Source organism: Silurus meridionalis, chromosome 26 (genome assembly GCF_014805685.1).
Source record: "Silurus meridionalis isolate SWU-2019-XX chromosome 26, ASM1480568v1, whole genome shotgun sequence".
NCBI classification, from domain to species: Eukaryota; Metazoa; Chordata; class Actinopteri; order Siluriformes; family Siluridae; genus Silurus; species Silurus meridionalis.
In genome coordinates this window covers 9,791,534-9,811,291 of record NC_060909.1, presented here as the reverse complement: position 1 = coordinate 9,811,291, position 19,758 = coordinate 9,791,534, and the positions used below count along the sequence as shown (strand labels likewise).

Sequence of the window (19,758 nt, the reverse complement as noted above, 5' to 3'; positions counted from 1 at the left end):
AGAGAGACAGGAGCTGGCGAGCCGATCGATGCTTTAATTAAAGATTCAGAGGCCTGACAACCGGCCCAATGATGAACTGAAATCGGACTTGCGCTGCGGTATGGTTTTTAATGGCCATAGGCTGCCCAGTTCTCACTAAATTGCATTTCCATCCAAACAGATCATGGGGTGAGAGTCGATGCTAATGCAGCCTGCTTTAGAGAACACTGGAGGTGCGCCGCATTAAATCCGGTGCATTCAAGCGCCAAAGAGAAAACGTGAAAATGGTAGACAAACAGTACTATAGGCTAATAATCAATCTAAGAAACGAAGTGGCTGTGTTAATTAAAAGAAGAAAAGGAAGGACAATTAAAAAAAGAAGTGCTCATATATTGTGTCTTGAAAAAGAAAAAAAAAGAAGAAGCAAACAAAATCAGATGTATTTGATTAATGGAATAAGTAAATGACTGTATTTTAGTTAGTTAGCAGGCATTAAAATGTAGAGAAACTGAACCCTTGAAAGGTTTTCTACCTACCCGAGAAAGTGCATGTAACAGTCTAATGGATTCTAAACCCAATATATATCTTTATATTTTTTATATATTGAAAAAAGAACAATGTTATGTACATATTTGTTGTTCTTGCTGTTTCTGTTCCTCATGAGACATATATGTGGACGCTGCTTACTGACAGATGAAGATGTGAAAAACGATTGCATTTACTTCAAAAAGTTGAACGGACAGAATGCATTTAATTTCTTTCTTAGGTTTAAACCATGTAGACCTTCCTTTGTGTTTGCTCATGTAACAATGAAGCTATTCAAAGCTTTGTAGTGTATAGCAACAAGAAAGAAAGGAAGTAAAACTAAACAAAGAAAGTGAGAAAAATGAAAAAAAAGAAAAAAAAAAACAATACGATACGAAAAAACACTGAAAACAAGGATTAATTTCTAAAAACAGCTGAGATGTAGTTATGCTCGGTTTGTTTTTACTTAAATAAAAGTTGGATAATAGACCTATCTCATGTATCGTCTGCATGATGGAGAAAAAAAAAAATCAAAGGCTATTTTTTTAACAAGGTGGGAGTTAATACACAGCTGGTAAACCATCTAGCACAGATCAGTGTACAATATTTACAGTCTTTTGCTTTTGAGTATTCAAGCTCCAATGCATCACAAACATGAACAGTTTTGTTATACATACTACAGATAGAAATAATTTAATACTAACGTAAAAGGTTATCTATCCAGAAATGCTAAAAGTTTCAAAAGCACACTTTTACACAATCACACAGCTCCGTTCTGGTGGTAAAACAGAACCAAAAAACATAAGTAATTGTTAATGTTTCCACTTCGATTTTCGAGCAAGGTTATAATAACTAATAAATAAGCTTTGTAAAACATTAACATGTTGTACATTGTACAAAAAGCAAGTTCTCTTCTGTAACTAAAGTCTCAATCCTTTTTTTCTTGCACTTGTCCTCCTGTTGTGCATGTGTAAGTACATGTCTTGCAAGTGTTTGTGTTTGTGTGTTTCAGCTTGTACCATAGAAGGGCTGCTTGTCCATTAGTTAGTGACAATCTCCTTGTTGTCCTCCATAAAACGAGTGAAGCGGAAGTGTGTGCCGTTTTCCGTGTTGGCCATTTTCTCAAGGCCAGCTAGTGCTGCATTGGACTCTGAGTTATGCAGCTTGTCCATGCTGCCTGTCAAGCCACCAATGGGAGAACTGCCTCCGTTACCCAAGCTTCCAGAAAGAGAAGGCAGTAAGCCTCCATTCTGGATAACAGATATCTCATTCGTCTTCATAGCCAGGCCATTAGAGAAAGCGGCAGCATACTGGTTCCAGAAGCTAGCTGGGTCTCCGTTGCTTACCCTGCTAGAGAAGTCTTTCTGAAAGAGCTCAGGGAACTTGACTGGGTTTGTGCCCAGGAAGGCTATAGGACCATCTACAGAGAGCCTACGTCCTCGTCTCGCTGGGGCACTGTTCCACATGTGAGTACCCATATGCACCTAAACACAAACACACACACATACCACGAAAGAAAAAAAATGGTCAGTATTATTTACAGATTGTCCTCACATAAACATTGAGCTCAAAACATGACGCAATGGAAAAATAAAACATAACTAATTTGCTATTATTTTAAATTGCCTTTCAGCCATTAAGGTCTAGTTTTTGGTACAAGGGAAACACACTTTAGAAACACTTTTCCTTTTATGAACTTCTCTACAAACAGATCAAGCTTCTTGAAAAAAAAGTCAGGTCTTAAATACATAAAGGTGTCCAGTCCAATTGCACTGGTCAATACTAAATGGTGCATATATCCCTGATTTGCCCTTTGAAGCATGCAATTTAACCTGATAAAGAAGTATCAGACCAAGTTATTATACCTTGTATAAGACGTACATACAATATGGTTAGCACACACACATTATACCAATTTGAATTTTATTTGCCATAGCAATGCTATTTTTGCTTTATTCTTCTATTGCGTGAAAACAATTTGAAGAATTTGAAATAAAAGGAAATGTTTGCAATTAATTTACTGTGTTGATCTTAAGGAAAGGATGAGGCTTTAGCATGACAAATATTTGATGCAAGGCCTTTACTAATAAAGTAAGCTGTGAAGCGCAGCTTCAGGTTCTTTAGTTCTCTTAGTGAATACACTGTAATTACTGATTTATTAGGAGGGGGAATTTGTATCTAGTTAGAGATTTACATTGCTTCCTGAAAATGAAGCTGCCGGTGTGTCAGGTTTCCTCAATTTTTTACAGGCGACTGGTGCAATCACACATGCCCACATAAACTCCTGAAGTTCCTGTTTATCTGTGAGTGGGGGCCCTTTTCCTTCATGATCAAAGGGAATCTCACGTTTTTCACAAGATAAATTCTGGAAAAATACTGAGCATGCAGCAGCAAGGGATGGTTGCTGCTGGTAACTGTATTTAAAGCCTGTTAAGTGAAGCGTTCCTGGCTGTGCTCCATCAGTCACACTCTCAGGTTTCTGTCCAATATTCATATTAATGGGTGACTCAACCTTTCCACTTGTGCACCTTTATTTCAGCACAGCTAAGGTATTCTTTTTATTTACCTTCTAGAAATAAACCTAAAGATGTGTTTTAGAAAACTTTATGGATTAGGTTTATAATGTTTATAACAGATGAAGTAAACAAATGACTAGCAAGGCATTATATTTATTGTTTGTGTGATTTAGTAGAGAAGTGAATACCTTAAGATTTCCTTTAGTTGTAAATGCACGCCCACAAATGGTGCAAGCAAAGGGCTTTTCCCCAGTGTGGGTCCTCTCATGGATCTGTAGAGCACTAGAGGAGGAAAACGTCTTCCCACATGTGTTGCAGTAGTGCTGTTTGGGTGTCCGTCTCGGAGGTGCAGCTGAAAGCACTGGAGACGTCGAAGCGGAAGAGGTCACCATGCTTAAAGGAAGATCTTTACTGTCGGGTTGAGGAGTGTGGAGGAAACCGTTTTCAGCCTTAATCAAGGAGGGCAAGGATCCAACAGAAAGCAGTGATGGAGTAGGGCTGGATGCCAGGCTGGTGCTGGGTTCGAAGAGCTGGGAGGGCAGATCCCTCATTTGGTGGGTCAGCATGTGTTGCTTAAGATTACCCTTGGTGGAGAAGCCCCGGTTGCAGACTGTGCAAATGAAAGGTCTTTCTTTGGTATGGCTTCGGTAATGGATGTCCAAGGCACTCTGACAGGCAAATGTCTTTCCACAAATGTCACATGACGTGTTTCTCAAAGTGCCTCTCTCGCGAAAGGGAAAAATCATGCCCAAAGGGTCTTTAGATGGGTTCATGGAGGTTAGGTCAAGTGCCCCTAGACTTGAGGAATGGGATTGCATGAGGCCTGTGCTTATGTGCTCCAGTGATAATGCCCTGTGCTGACGATCCTCCAAACTGGGGGATTTGCCTTGCTGGGGAACACCACTAGAAGGTGATGGAGCTTGCATGGAGGAGGTAGATTCAGAGACAGCTGGACTTCCTGCACTTTGGCTCTCCACATCGCCTCCTGGTGAAGAGGAATCATTAGTGAAATGATCACCTTCAACTGAGCCATTTTCTGTTACTTTAGCTCTGTTTAAATGTGAATCATCTAACAACGCCTGGAGTGAGTTTTTATCCTGATGGTCAACACCTGACTGCTCCTGAGGCATAGGCGAAGAACATAGACTGTCCTGGGATGCATCAACTGATTTGGGTGTGTCTGGAACACTGCTATCTGGACCATCTTCCATTCCCTCCATGTTGTCATCTGAAAAGTTATCTAAGTCATCAAAGTTTCTCTCTTCAAATGAGCCAGTATCAGATCCCATAGACTCTGGGTAGTTGTCATGGAGGGGAGTGTTGGGAATCTGGCCACCCATGTGCATGCGGATGTGCTGCTGTAAGACAACAGCATTAGTGAACTTCTTCTGGCAGATGGGACAAGAGTGTTGCACCCTCAAAGGTGGCATGGCACGATGGACACTGTAGTGGGTCTTCAGGTTGCCCTTAGTAGTAAAAGCACGGCCACAAACTTTGCACTTAAAGGGCCGTTCCCCAGTATGAGTACGATAGTGCATCTTCAGTGCACTCTGACAGCTGAGAACTCGGTGGCAGATGACACACTCGTTGGGGTCTGTCACTTTCCTGTCAATGTTTTCTACTAATTGTTGCAGTTTTGAAGTTTCTGAACCTTGCAAGGGATCAAGGAGTCCTCCAAATGGGAACTTAGCCTTAAACTGCTCTGACATCAGAGGCATCAGTGGGTTGGTAGACATAGGAGGGCTGTTAGAAGTAGTGTACTCTATTTTACTCTCTCGTGCAGAGCTTATGTTTGTTGTGAAGCTAGAAGGCTGGCTGCTTTCTTCAGTTTTCCCATTTGAGGTAGGCAAGGTTGCAACATCTCCTTCTTCTGACACACCATCACTGCTTTTTGTACAAGGTTCTGCTGGACCTGAGTCACTCTTAGCAGAATGGGAAGGGCTTGTAATGGCTACAGAATGATTTTCTTCTTTCTTGATAAATGGGGGTAGACTTGGTATAGTGGGTGGTAGCAACATGCCAACTGATGAACTCAGAGTAGATAAAACAGGCTTACTGTCTAGCCAACTCGTGACTGGCTTTTCTGGTGCCATGGACATGCCATATGGAATTCCAGTGCTGGTTGGAATATTGTCCAGATGCTCTGGTACTGGATATGGGTTCATCTGAATGTGAGGATACTTTTCTTTATGACGTTGAAAGTGAACTTTCAAGTTGCCGCGCGTCGAAAAACGATTGCCACATATGTTGCATTTGTATGGCCTCTCTCCTGTATGTGAACGCAAGTGGATCTGCAAGGCACTGTCACTCCCAAACACCTTGGCACAAAACCTGCATTTATGTTTGAAGAATGCCTCCTCTGAACTGCTCTTAGAATCAAAGGAAGAAACAGTGGGTTGCTTGCTTTTCCTTTGGGCTAATGCAGCTAGTGAATTGAGATCCTCCACTGTGGATCCAACACTAGGAAGAGCACTGGAGAACATTGGATTTCCTGGTGGGGGCTGAGGTAGACGTGAGTTAGCCACAGGATTTAGCAGACTTCCAATCCCAAATGATGGTGTAGATGACTTTGCCAGTGATGGGGTTGCTAGCTGGGAATGAAGACTTCCAGCATAACTGGCCCTCTTGTCTGATGTTTGTGTATTTACCACAGCTGTCCCCAGTGCTCCCAGACTCTGAGGTGAGTCTCCCATTCCAGAGTTGCTTTGAGGTAGCTGTGCTGTGTTAGCAATATGCTTCAGGCTACTAATGCTAGCAGACTGGCTGGCTAGACTTTGTGCTAACCCTGCTGCAGCTGCTAGTTGCTGGGACAAGTGAGAACTAAGTGTGGTTAGTGGGTTGGTGGATGAAGCCAGAGTGCCGGGGGAGGAATTGGGTGGCACCTGTAGCTCAGGAGACTGGGATGCCAGCAATAAGATTTGATGACGAATTTGCTCTATTAGCTGCAACTGGTGAATTTGCTGTTGTTGTAGAGCTAGAAGTTGCTCCATAAGAGCGGGCACTGCAATCCTCTGGCCTCCAGCTGATCTTGTCTCCTGGGAGAACTGGGCCACTGCCACTTTGGTGCTCTGGAGATTTTCAATGATCACATTGCTGTTCATCACAGAGAAGTTTCCCAGTTCAGTCAGATTATCAAGTTGAGGTAATGAGGCTGAGATAGCAGAGCTGCCTAGATTGGATCCAGTACTACCCCTACCACCATGGCTTCCTTCACTGCTGCCATTGATGGGGCTGCTTTCTTCCAGGTGTCCACTTCCATCGTCATGGCTAACAGAGATTGCAGACACATCCATATCCATGGCTTCTTCTTTATCCAGTGAGTTATGGTCTAAAAGGTCAGCACACTCCACTTGATCTGTGTTATTAGTCGTGTCATTCACCTGCTCGTCAGGATTATGGGGAGAAGAGCCTCGAGAGAAGGTTCCGGAAGGAGAGACAGGATTCTCATTCACTATCAGAACTAATTGATTCTTAGTGCAATTCTTCTGGTGTTGTTCAAGATCCGACAGTTCAAAGAACTCTGCACAGCATCTGCCACAGACATGGGCAGCCGAATCCTTGCAAGGGGGGTCATCCAGCCTGGGCTCTGAGTCCCCTAAAAAGAAAAGAGAGAGAGAGAGAGAACACAGAGAGGGAGAGAGAAAGAGAGAGAACAAGAGGATTAGTGATTAGAAATGTTTTGCAGCTGAAGAAGCAGCTTTATCTCTTCAATTCTTTTGTGGTTAATCTTCTGTTAATCAGTTTAACATTTATCCTGTTTATACGTTTTTTTTTTTTTAAATGACTAAAGGGACAATAAAACCCAATCATTTGATTTGAGAAGAAAAAAGACTATTTCACAAACGAGCTATGTCAACCAGGACAAATGAAGAATAAGATTAATAACACTTAAAATATTGCTGATAAATGATCTCTGAAAGATGTGTAAATTGTATCTGAATTCCCTCAATCCTTCCATATTAGGTAATCATTTTCTTCAGACAATCCATCAGAACATAAAATACTATGAACCGAGGACATTGGAGCCTAATGAAATTTCATAGAGAGACATTGATTTCCAATATTTCATACTCCTCAAAGCTTACATGTCTACTAGGTGCAAATCAACCATTTGAAGGACTTATTAGACTTTCAATTTGCTGTCAACTTTGCTCATTTTCAACCAGCCCTGTGCTTCTTGGACAGGTTATCCCTGTCACTAAACTAATTTGTATCCAGGCAGTTTGCAATCAGGGCCTGACAGGCTCAAGTGAGTCCATCGGCATTCGGTATCACCTTGCTGTACTTGCTGCAGCCCCTCAAGATGCTAAAATAGGCCAGAATGAGAAGTTATAAAATCAGAGGGATGTACTTTTTATTTATATTTTTGTACAGCAAAAATATAATTTATTTCAGTTAGTAAAAGTACATAGTGTGCTGCGTTTAATGTTCAGTGAAACATTTCATTTGTGTAGCTATGAATGTCTGAGACAATATTTATTGGCCTGTATTTTTCAAAATATTATCATTAATGATTGAATATGTAAGAAATATCAAAATGCAGAAACAAGTATAAAAGGTACCACTGCAGTCAGTGAAACACCTGATTCTGAGTTCTTTTTTATATTTTGTAATATTAAAAATAAGTAATTTTATAAAAAAATTAAAAAAAAATAGGTAACCAGGTTTTTGTTTAAAAACCATTAATAGAAATACTTTTCTGATACTTTTCTAGCCCTCTCTCTCACCCCCTATAAGACTGTGGCCTCACTTCAGTCTTCCATCTTTCTCCCTCTCTCTTTCTCACCCAACCCGTTCTTTGTTTCCTTAAAAAAAAAATCTTGCTGTTTTACATACAAGTTGATTTACAAATTGCAATTTTCTATGAATCCCTTTCATTGTGAAGCTTTGCCCTCTACATTTTCATCAGTGTGGGGATTCATTTGCAAATGAAACCCCTGCAGAAGTGTGTCCCGGCCCTGCCGGGAGACAGGACGGCTCCCCATTGTTCCCCAGCATGGGAGCGTCGGAGCAGGACCGAGGGGGCGAGGGTCTAGCCCGCTCATCACGGCAGTTTCTAGAACAGATCCTCTTTAATTCACGGATTATCCTCCCTCAGTGTTTCTCTGTGCGGGAACATCAGATAACGCCAAAGTTGCCATGACACCAAAGCCGTTCCTCACACCACCTCAGTGCCCACCAGACGGGAAAAGTCAACTTTATGATGAAAAGTTTTTAATATTATAACAGAAAGGGTTTAGGTGTGGCTAATGAGGAGAAAAAATGGGGTTCCATTTAGTCGAGGGGGAGGGGAGGAGATTTAACAGGAATAGCGAATGGTTTATGGTAAAGCTTTTGAGTTAATCTGTCTGCATTACTTTAAGTGCAAGTTTCAAAAGCACCCACACACTGTTTAGTGTACAGTATGCAAATATTATGAAAATGCAATATTATGCAAATATTAATTATGTAAATAAATTATGTTCATGACATAATAATTGTGTACAATCTAACACATGGCTTTGTCATTTTTTTAAACGAGTGTTGAAGAATCATTTCATTTTATAAATGTATATATATATATATATATATATATATATATATATATATATATATATATATATATATATATATATATAGGCAGTAATATTAAGGATAAAAAATTTACTTTTGGAAACACCAAAAAATTTATACACATTTCTATTCCATTCAAAAACCCCAAACTTTTACTTAAATGTTTAGTTAAAAACATCTTTACAATACATTAATTGTTCTGCGTTTACGAAGATATCTACACAAATCTGTTGCTGCAGACATTTTAAAGAAGTCGAAATTCACAAAGAAAATAAGCAGCATAAATTAATGAAACTGAAAGTAAAATACTGAAAATCTGGTTACTATCCAAGTTCTATCGTTAAAAAAAATATGAAGCAGCAGATAGACTTCACCGTGCATGCTTTGCAGAATCGAAGAGATACTCTTAAAAAAAAAAAGCTTGCGGCAGGTTCAAGATGGGAGTCGAGTGGAGGATTAGTTGCGTCAAGCCGAAATAAAGCACTAGTTCTAATGAGATCCCAACTTCACAGAGCTGTGGATTTGGGTTCTCAACATGCTACCGAGACCTCTCACACACATGCTTTGAGCAAACCAAGACAATCAGGAAATAACCAAGAAACAAACTGAGTGGTTTAGAAAAAAAAAAAGTGAACAAGAAGTAAGAAATTAAGTATTTCCTACGTTGTTTTGTTCTTCTTCCAGCGTCAGACTACTTTCGAAAAGCGACTAACTGTCCACCTCTTTATTTCTCTCTGGCTCTGTCCTTCCCACCCTTCTTCCATCCCTCCCATGCCCCCTCTCTCTTTTTCAGCCTTTAGGAAATGTCTCTATGAACACTAGATGGGGTAAAGCTCTTCTTCTCTGGTCAGCTTTGCTTGGCCTGTGCATTAGGGGCATGCGTTAAAACAGGAGGGGTGTGAGAGGGGACTTAACAAAGCAAAGCTGGGCCCTCAAGGCCATTTCCAAAACTTCTATAGAAAGCATTGCAAAAAAAAGCACAAGCAACCAAATCCTTGTATGTTCAGTACTATTTGTTTCTATATGTGATGGTATAAGCTGGGGTTAGCGCTCGACACATCTTAGTCGCTCTTTGGGTGGGAAGTATGTTTACTGGGGTGAAAAGGGAAAACAGCAACAGTCATACCCCCTCCCAGTAAAGCAGCAGTTTCGGCTATGCTCTCTTTAAGCGGGCTCTCTGGGGGTCAGTGATGCAGTACATGAGGACACGCTGTGACCTGATCTCTCCTCACCTCATCACAGAGGGTGGCTGGCAAAGGTTAAAACAGCTTCACATCCCACCCTCGGTGATGGGCCAACAGGGACAGAGAACTCGCCTTCCACTTCTATGCCACACCGTTTTCAGAGTGTTCCTCCATGACTGGGTTTCATCAGACATCAGACCTCGGCTTACTGAACAAAGTTTATCAAAACGCGTTTGACATAATAGGAATGCAGAAGAGTTTGTAAGTCGGCCAATGTAAAGCAAAATTAGGTGCATCATATGCATGCAAGCCAACAGGTTATGCATTTTGACTTGCAAAATTCTCTGCCTGGTCATCTGACCCAAAATAACACACGTTGCCATTCATTACTTTCTTTAATTTATAGAGCACAATTCTGCTCTTGATGCTATTTTCCCGAAATGCTAGACGAACTACTGTCTTTGCACGCAAATCTCCAGATAGCTTAGTCAGAAGATGTTTTCTTACTTTATACAGTATATTTGTCAGACATGTATACTACTTTCTGCACTGGGGGGAAAAACATAAAGATGGTTCTGTAATAAAAGTATTATTAATAATAATAGCTGAAAATTCTGTATTATTAACTAGTAATATATAAACAATAATAGTAAGAGTGTATGTGTGTGGGTGTGCGTGCGTGCTCTCTCCATTCCTACAACATAGATTTGAAACGAAGAAAAAGAAATGTCCTTCACAAACATTTCATTTCATGCAAAAAAAAAAAAAAAAAAAAAGAATCAACTAGTGTCAATGTGTAATAGTATTTCTTACTGCACACATTGTGCTTTATCAGTGCAGTTTGCGGAGATTACGTAAACCGGATTGGGGAAAAAATTAAGATCAGGTGGCGCAAAAATGGGCAAATATTGCATGACTTATTTTCTGTGTAGCTGTCTTGTTTTTAAGTATTAAAAAAAAAAAAAAAACAACAATTGCACGTCTCGAGCAAATTCATCTCCAAGAGGACAGTGTCCAAACGAGCAGCTTTGCAAGTTTCTCACAGCCTGCAGGAGAACTTCTCTGTCTTCCTCTGGATTTTTTTCCCCTTCCTTTTTTGGCATTTCACCATACGTACCATTTGGAAGCAATAGGGGAAAATCGAATAAAAAAGCCCAATTGCGTAGAAAATTACTCGAGCTTCGATAGCAGAAACTAAACTGCCTTATCGCATCAAAGCATCCTTTCAAAAAACTGCAACACGAAACCTGATATCAAACGCCGAAAAGTGGACAGAGATGGACCTATTCCTCCAGATAACACTTTTAAGACATAAATAGGCCACTTTATGGTAAGAAATGTTAATGCGCGCGCTGTACGCTGTTTTAGACCTCAAACGAGCCTCGTGCATGCTTTGAAGTGCGCAGTTTTAAATAACTTAAGATTATCCTAAAGACAAGAAAGCCTAATTATTATCATCTTTCGAATAAAAAAGGAGGGAGGGGGGTTGTTTAAGACTAAAGACACAACAGACAATTGTGCATAATAAAAAAAAATACTCAAAATAAAAATCACATATGGGTAATAATAATAATCGGGAAAGGGCACCTTAAAATAAGTAAAGGATATAAAGTGACATGTGTGTGTATGTTGATTATTAAGATACCTGCGTCCTACAGTCTCAGTACATGCACTATAAAATCCCTAAACTCTCTACGCAACTTTATGCGCCGTGTAGGTGCGCAAAAGTGCGCTTTTTATTACCAAAAGTCCAAAAGCTCTTTTCCTTTCTCAATTTTTTCCAAAAGCTCACAAATAATCAGACTAAAAAAAAACATCGACTTCACACTCTGTACAGCGCCAAATGTTCCAAATCCTTAGTAATGAGATCTTAAAGTATAAAATATACATATTCCAAATAAGCATAAAAACGCGTATATGGTGTCAGAATACCGGTTTTGCGTAAACGAATCGGAACACTCCGGATCAAATGTGCCGCTTTCATCTGCATTTAGAGTAAAAGAAAATATAATAATAAAAAGGCGGAACGGGTCGCTTTGCATTTCGGACTCACACACACACACACACACACACACACACACACACACACACGATGAGAAATTAAAAGTAATAAATAAGTGGCTCGGGAGGAACTTTGTGACACAATTAGGCCTAAAGTCAAGTCGTGTAAAACGTGTGTGTGAGTTTCCGCAGTGTTTGCTGGATTCAGAGCTCCGTGAAAGAGTAAAGGAGGATGGGAGAAGGGGAAAAAAACTCGGATAAATGCACCTCTAACCGGTGCGTAAAGATGGAGAAAAGCAAACGTGTACTAAAATATATATTTAACAAAAAATAAGAATTTGGATGTTTTAAATCCATGGTGGGGATGGCGTATGAAAAAGTTGCCTAGCTTTATTTTAATATATCAGACACCTAACTTGCTTTCCTCTCCTAATGACAGAATATTAATATTATAGAATATGATATTCTCACATGCCACCTTATGATATCAAAAAAGTTGGAAGGAATAAAAACTTTGGCTTGTTTGCTGGTGTGTTGATCCAGAAGCCAGGATTCAACTCAATGGGAGTTTTTTTTTTTAAATCAAAATCTATATTATTTGAATGTATATCGTTTGTATACCACCAGATGCTCTAATAAATGCTTTATTTCAGAATCTCTTTTTTAAACATGCTTTTTTTATTCTACTCTATAAAGCTCGAGATGCAAAAGAAAGTGCACCGAGGACAAGTGATTTAAAAAAAAAAACAACAAAAAAAACAAGCAAATGCACAGAAAGAAAAGTAAGAAATGAAGAGGTAGTTTGGAGAGCTTTAGAGAGCTGGGCATCTCCGGGACTCACCATCGTGCTCGCTTACTGGCGGCTGCGGCTCGGACTGGAAATGCTGCGGCTTCGCTTGCTTCCTCCGCGACATGCTGTCTCGCGCATGGGCCGCTCAAAAACCAATCCGTCCAAAAAACTTTCCCAGAAATCACGGACGCGAAGCCCGTCCAGCGCGCATGTGTCCCGTTATGATTATCAATAATGCCTCACAATTAATCATACGGCGAAGGGAAAGGGGGAGAGAGAGAGAGGGAGAGAGAGAGAAGGGGGGATAGAGGGGGAGGGATGGGTGTGTTTGAAAGGCGATTGGCACCTCGCCAGCCTCCCCCTATTCAAATGAAGTCTCTTTAATCAATTAGCCGCTGATTTGCTGGGGACTCTTGTCTCTCCGGCTGCTCCCACCCAATGAGTCGATTCGAGTGTGGAAGAAAGGCTGGATTTTTTTTTCTTCCTCTCCTCTTTCTCACTTTTCTCCTTCAGACGCAGTTTAACCCTTTTTTTAGGTAACCAGCTGCTGAACACGTTCAAAGCTTCACCAACACTTTACCAACACTGCAGGAATGGCAATGTGGCCCATGTGTAGCAAACAAGTGATCTCTTCTGGAGCTTTCTTTCTTTTCTTTTTTTTCTTTTTCTGCGCGCTCGCGTTTAAGTTTCAGTTCAAGTGTCCCGTGAAGGAGAAAGCAAACCGGCATCAGAACATCCGCGTTTTTTTTTCCCTTTTTTTGTATTATTCTCTTATTATTTCACCAGCTTTCTCAATCAACATACAGTCCTGGCGCTTGAACCCGCCGATTGTGCCTAAACTCGCTTGATCCTCAGAGGGAGAGGGAGAGGGTGAGAGAGAGAGAGAGAGAGAGAGAGAGAGAGAGAGAGAGAGAGAGAGAGAGAGAGAAACAGTAGGTCGGTAAATGGGTTTGCGTGCGTCACAGCGTCGGGAGTCCGGAGATCTCGTGTCGAATATCCTCAAATCAGACGTGGTCGATTATCGCGGTGCGCGGATGAGTAACGCGTTTTCATCACGCGTCGCGTTCAGCCAACAAACAAACTTTAAAGGCCCTTGTAGGGACTGTGAGAAATCCTGAGCCCCGCCCACGTGCGATCTGATTGGGCAATCCTGAGCTCCATCATATCTCTCTCTCTCTCTCTCTCTCTCTCTCTCTCTCTCTTTCCCGCTCTCTTCCTCTCCGAGTCGCGCGCTCCTACGACTCTCCACCTCTACTCTCTCTCTCTCACACACACACACACACACACACACAATGCCTCGCGTAGGACCTTGTGCGCTTCTCCACAACTCTTTGAATGCGTGCCATCCAGGGCAAAATGATATCAGAAAGCGTGCTTTTCCCCCTTAAATCAGGTTGGTTCCCCCTCAGTTTGTGCCCGGAGAAGCTCTGAATCAACACAATCCCGCTTATTTAATGTCACACTTAGAAAAGGGTGAAATAAGTTTAGTGCAAAAACAAACAAACAACATAAAACGTGTTGCCATTATTAATTTTCCTACTCCCCCCCCCCCCATAAAATACTTGCACATGCGACAAAACAAAGAACATAAATAATATTTTGCAATTAAAAAAAAACAATTTTAAGGCGTGCGACTGATTCGGATAGTTTTTACTTCCACGTTTTAAAAATCATTTCTTAAATTTTTTTTTTTTTGGTCAATTCGTTTATGTTTTAGTTTGATTTTACGGTCAGTGCGTTCACAGGTTCAACCCGACAAATAAATATGACACCTATTTAAACCATCTAAATGAACAAAATATAGATTTATATAAATGCTTGAAATATCAGGGCGCATCTTATTTTATGAAGGCACTAAAAAGAAGGAGAAGCTTTAGGAATTATTGTTATTAATAATAATAATAATAATAATAATAATAATTATAATGGTGATGGTTTTGAGGGACAGGATTGATTGCATTTAATGCGGAAAGAGTTTTCAGGATGAGGTTCTCTATACAGCGGGTGATTTATGTTCAGGACAAGACAAACGAAGCCATCAGTCCGGCTGATTTTGAGAAATGAAGATAATAATGTTACTATAGGTGATGCCTCGGATGCCATTATTTTTCTTTGAATATTTAACGAGGTGCTGCGGGGCGAGATGGATCAGGTCTTTCCGAGAGTCAGCTCTCTGTACTGAGGGCGTCTGTTTTTTACTTATTAATGAAAGAAAAGAGGAATAAAGACACAGGGGGAGAAGCTGCGGAAACAGACGGACTTTTTGTTTGGGGTGAGCTGACGCACAGAGCAGAAATCAATATCCTATTTACCCTCAACCCACCCTTGATTGGGTTGCTTTAAGTTATTTTTATTTTTTATAAATAGCAGATTATTATCATTATGTTTCATTTAGACATTGAAAACACTCCCCAAATGGGCTAAAATGCTGAAAATGCTGTTTATATGTAACCTGCCCGGAAAAAATATGGTTAAAGTAATGAAAGCAGGAATGCTGTGCGTGTTATCATGGTTTTAATAATTTTCTAAACATAATCAGGAGGTGACACACCTTTCAACAAGTCTTGGCTGTAAAACTTATAATTCTCACGTAATTTTGTTTTGCTCGCATAAACCAGGATGAGTGTGGAGTGTGGAGATGAACACACACACACACACACACACACACACACACACACACACACACACACCTCTCAACCATCTCTCCGATGCTGCGCTCACGGGAAAAAAAAAAACGCTCCGGCTTGCAGCTCCGCAGAGCGAGAGACATTCTCAATGAAATTCCCGAGCTCGTGAAAACAAATGTGGACCCCCAGTCTGGAGCTGAACTGCTGCAGGTGTGTGTGTGTGTGTGTGTGTGTGTGTGTGTGTGTGTTTGTGGTGAATGAATGAGGATGATGAGGTAGGGGAAGAAAAACAACTCGAGTCGTCCAGGGATTAGTGGTAAAAATAAATAAATAAATAAATAAATAAATAAATAAATAAATAAATAAATAAATACAATTAAATAAATAAATAACTAAATAAGACAAATAAGATATATAATATAAAACACATTTATATTAGTTAATGTATGTAGGTAAAAGTATACATTATCAATTCGATTTTTTTAATTATTTATATTATAGCATTTATTAATTAAATCAATTATGAATAGATTTGTTTATAAAACTGAAAAAGCGCATTTATTTATTTATTTATTTATTTATTTATTGAACATGTCACAAGCAATGTGAAAGGGCAGTAACTCTGGGTTCGCGCGCGCCCGCGACGTCGCTTGCTCGTCTATACAAAGCGGGAGCGCGCACTCCCATCATTCACTATTATCACCGACCGTCCGATAATTGATCTTTCCACCATCACCACCAAAAAAAAGTACCAAGGGGCGTTTGGGCGCATAATTGAATAGCCTAAGCAATACCCATGAACACTATAGATCATCTCTCTCTCTCTCTCTCTCTCTCTCTCTCTCTCTTCCATTATAAAGAGCGCTTTTTTGTTGTCCCCCCGCATTCAACACGTAGCTTCCGCTAAAGAGCCGCGCTGCGGAGAGAATTACAAACAGTTGGATCACACTTGCAAACACTAGAAAATAAAAGAGAAGAGGACATTTGGAAAGGGTTTAATACATGGCGTTTGAAAGTTGTGTGCACGGGAAGGAGGTTTTAAGGTTGTGTATTGTGTAAATAATGATGGAGTGTCAGTGTCAGGATGATGAAAGCTGTGTGCAATAATGTGTAGATTCTTTCATCAGTGTGTTAATTCTACAGATGTGCATAGAAATGGGATTCCGTGTAATACACATTCAGAATGTAAAGAATCTGAAGAAGGGGCTGCAATTAGCACACTGATTATATACTGACACGTAGGCCCAAAAGTAGGAATGTTCGCACCAGATTCTGAAAATAAAACAAAGCAAAGATTGTATTTTGGACAAATGTTCAATCTGGACTGTCTCATATTTCATCCCTTGTGATTGCAACTGTCTATTAGAACTCAGCAATGTGACCACATAAAACCAATATTGTGATCAAATATGCCACACTGATGATATCCCATTTCATTCAGATATCATACCTCAGGTATTGTGTTGACTTTCTGGATGTTGGAAGGTTTAAAAAAATGTATTCTTAAAATGTACTACCTTGATCATCTATTTTAGTGTAGATAAAACAATCAAACTCAGTTCTTGTAGGGTTCTTTTTAAATGTAATTGTTTTGTTCTACTGTTTTTTTTTTGGCAGGATATTAAACCTTAAAATTATGATACATATCTTGATATCTTAGACATGATTATTGTGTCATTGTTATTTTTATTTATCAATATATTTCTATAATTAAAAAAGAGAATTACACAAAGAACAAATGAAATGCATTACTTTCATGCAACTGAAAATAAATTAAAATGAAAAAAAAAACTATATGCAATTAATAATTCTGCCTTAATTTTGTATTATTTTTTTGCAGAGGGAAAATCCTTTTTACTGCACAAATGAGCAAGGCAAAAAGAGAAAATAAACAATGTCTGGTGACACAAGGTGCCTTTTGGCGAGTACTGCTATGTGAGAAATGGGAGGCATTAAAATGCAGTACCTGGCCTGGCAGAAAAAGCCCTCCATTAATTAAGAGATCAGAGAGAACCTATTGTTCACCAATACACACACACACACACACACACACACACACACACACACACACACACACCTTATTACCACACACACAGCGTCAAAGAGATCAAGCTAACATTTGGAGCTCATACTGGAAAAAAGGTGCCACCGAAGTGTGAGAGAATCATCTGTCAACAGCATTCTCGTTCTTTTTTACTTGCACACACTTTCCCAGTATGCTCTAGTTGGAGTGTGTATGTGAGTGTGTGTGTGTCACACAAAAACCTGTGTTTAGCTCTAAAATGCTGTTTACGTATTTATGGACGAAAGAGATTTGTGAGGCGGATAAAGAACGGCCTCGAGGACGAAGAGTACCAAGGAACAGATCAGCGGCCTAACCATGGAATTAGAAATGCCGAAACCACACACCACAGCAAGCCTGTAGTGTAATGAAGAATAATCTACCATCACTTTGTACATCTCCTCAAAATGGAACACTAGTGAAATGTTTGAAAGGAATGCAACAGACAACATGATCTGAATCTATGAATATCCAGTGCACAAGTTGTCAGTTTGATTGGAAGTAGTTTCTATTGCATCATGAGCTAAGTTTGCGTTTTGTTTTTGAAGGACAAGCAATCAAAGTTTTTTTAAACAATCTACTAACAACAAGTGTCAATAATAGATTGTTTTGTTGTGTAAGGCAGAGGGTCCCCAACCACCGGGCCACAAACCAGAACCTGGCCGTGGATCATTTGACACTGGTCTGCACAGAAAGAATAAAACACTTTTTGATTTTATATTATTTCCATTTGATTGACTTTCACAGTCTGCAGGGTGTTTTATAAAAAAATAAATAAATAAATAAAAAGATTACCGGTACTTTCGCTTATTCCAATTTCAACCATTAGTTTCAATCACAGTAAAAAAAAAATAAAAAAAAAAAAAATATATATATATATATATATATATATATATATATATATACTTCTGCATTATGGTGAGTCACATTTTCATGATATATGTAATTACATTAATAATAATAATAATAATAATAATAATAATAATAATAATAATAATAATAATAATAATAATTTCATTAATGCATGTTAAATCGCCCATGTTAATAATATACACCACCCATCCCCATCCCGTTCCATAGAAAAATTGTCTTGGGGACCACTTGGCATCAAACAAACCACCAAACTGTATGTATGTTTATTTTGCATACTTCGCAAGATATTATTCTCATAAATTCATTCAGCTTATAACAGGTTCAGAATCTCGCACTACTATACTTTTTGACTTGCAATGTTTCTTGGCATTTCCATCTGTATTACACATTTTTTGCAATGTTGCAAAGTCATTACATTTGCAACATTGCAAAAAAATGAACATTACATTTAAAAGCAATATTTCCAAAACATTTATAACTTGGCAACATTTTAACATGTACTAATAGCCTTGTGAAGCAAAATTATTATGACAGCAGATGTTTCAGGAATGGTATTTTGGGAACATCATGACATATTTTAGAATGTGTTGAATACTCAATAAACATTTTACTCATGTTAGATGGCCATTTGATTCTCTTGCAGTGTAAGATTATGCACCCAGTAGCTGGTAATTAGCCTATGCTTGCTATGATTTTATGTTGTTTCTCCATGCTAGTTACTTAATATGCAGCATTGAATTTGTTAGTTTGTCAGATGAGAAAATTAATCATTGTTTGCTTCTTTGTAAAGAAACCTTTTTGTCTGTTATAGATAGACAAAAGACAATGAATTGGTAACTTACATTTTTATTTGATTTGTTATTTTGGGAAAAATTTCATTTTTTTTGCTCTTGTCTAAAAATAAGCCCACCCATATTTTGAAGGAAAGTATGACAAAGGACTCATGTGCTACACTGTACATGAATCCCAAAATGAATTTGATCAATTTTTACAATCTTTCTTCAAGCTGAGCTATATCATTCATCATTTCTGATGACCATAAAACTGTTTTTTTGTAAACTACAAATAAATAATATAAATTAATCAGTTACTTCATAATCATGTCTACATACATACAAGGATGCATGTCCTTTCGATTCAATTAATAAAAGCCTTGAATGGCATTTAAAGTTTTCATTTAGTATATTTACATTCCAAATCATACATTTCCTTAATCAAGCTGATATTACCCAAGATGGGCAAATGGGCATCAGTTCAAAAAAAGAATCGTAGCCACACCTTCATTTACAACAAACCCCACCCTGTCAGATTAGTGTTTATAGTTATATCCGAACTCTAAATATGAATATTTGAAATTTAATTGACTTTTTTCCTGAGGTCCAAGTACACCTCAATGTGCTTAGATTCAAGCCACACTATCATGCTATTCATCTGTGTTGGAGCTTATCATCTTTTAAACATCACTGCTAAACTGACAGCTGACTAAAGATATTTAATGACTTGTGTCTCCATGGTCAATACAACACTAGTGCTTAAAAATTATCATTAACAAACTCCCAGACTTTTAGGTTTCATAATTTTAATATGTATATATAAACATTTTAATAGAAATGATCATTTATAGGTTCATATAAGCCTGAAAACGTAT

The 19,758-nt window shown here is 38.9% G+C and overlaps 1 protein-coding gene across 1 annotated transcript; it reads right to left on the bottom strand.

Annotated features, from left to right (window-relative positions):
• Window positions 1-14: 14 nt before the first annotated feature.
• Window positions 15-13,634, bottom strand: sall1a (spalt-like transcription factor 1a). The gene is made up of 3 exons (XM_046840690.1): window positions 12,600-13,634; window positions 3,209-6,615; window positions 15-1,988 (listed from the first exon to the last, which is right to left on the bottom strand). The coding sequence occupies exons 1-3, from the start codon at window positions 12,670-12,672 to the stop codon at window positions 1,545-1,547; spliced, it is 3,924 nt and encodes a 1,307-aa protein (XP_046696646.1). The 5' UTR covers window positions 12,673-13,634; the 3' UTR covers window positions 15-1,544.
• Between the last annotated feature and the right edge of the window lie 6,124 nt (window positions 13,635-19,758).

Coding starts and splice junctions, on each gene's coding strand:
- sall1a (XM_046840690.1), bottom strand. CDS start 12,672: ATGTCGCGGAGGAAGCAAGCGAAGCCGCAGCATTTCCAGTCCGAGCCG. Junction 6,616..12,599: donor GCCAGTAAGCGAGCACGATG/GTGAGTCCCGGA, acceptor TTTTCTTTTTAG/GGGACTCAGAGCCCAGGCTG. Junction 1,989..3,208: donor CAACTAAAGGAAATCTTAAG/GTATTCACTTCT, acceptor GTTTGTGTTTAG/GTGCATATGGGTACTCACAT.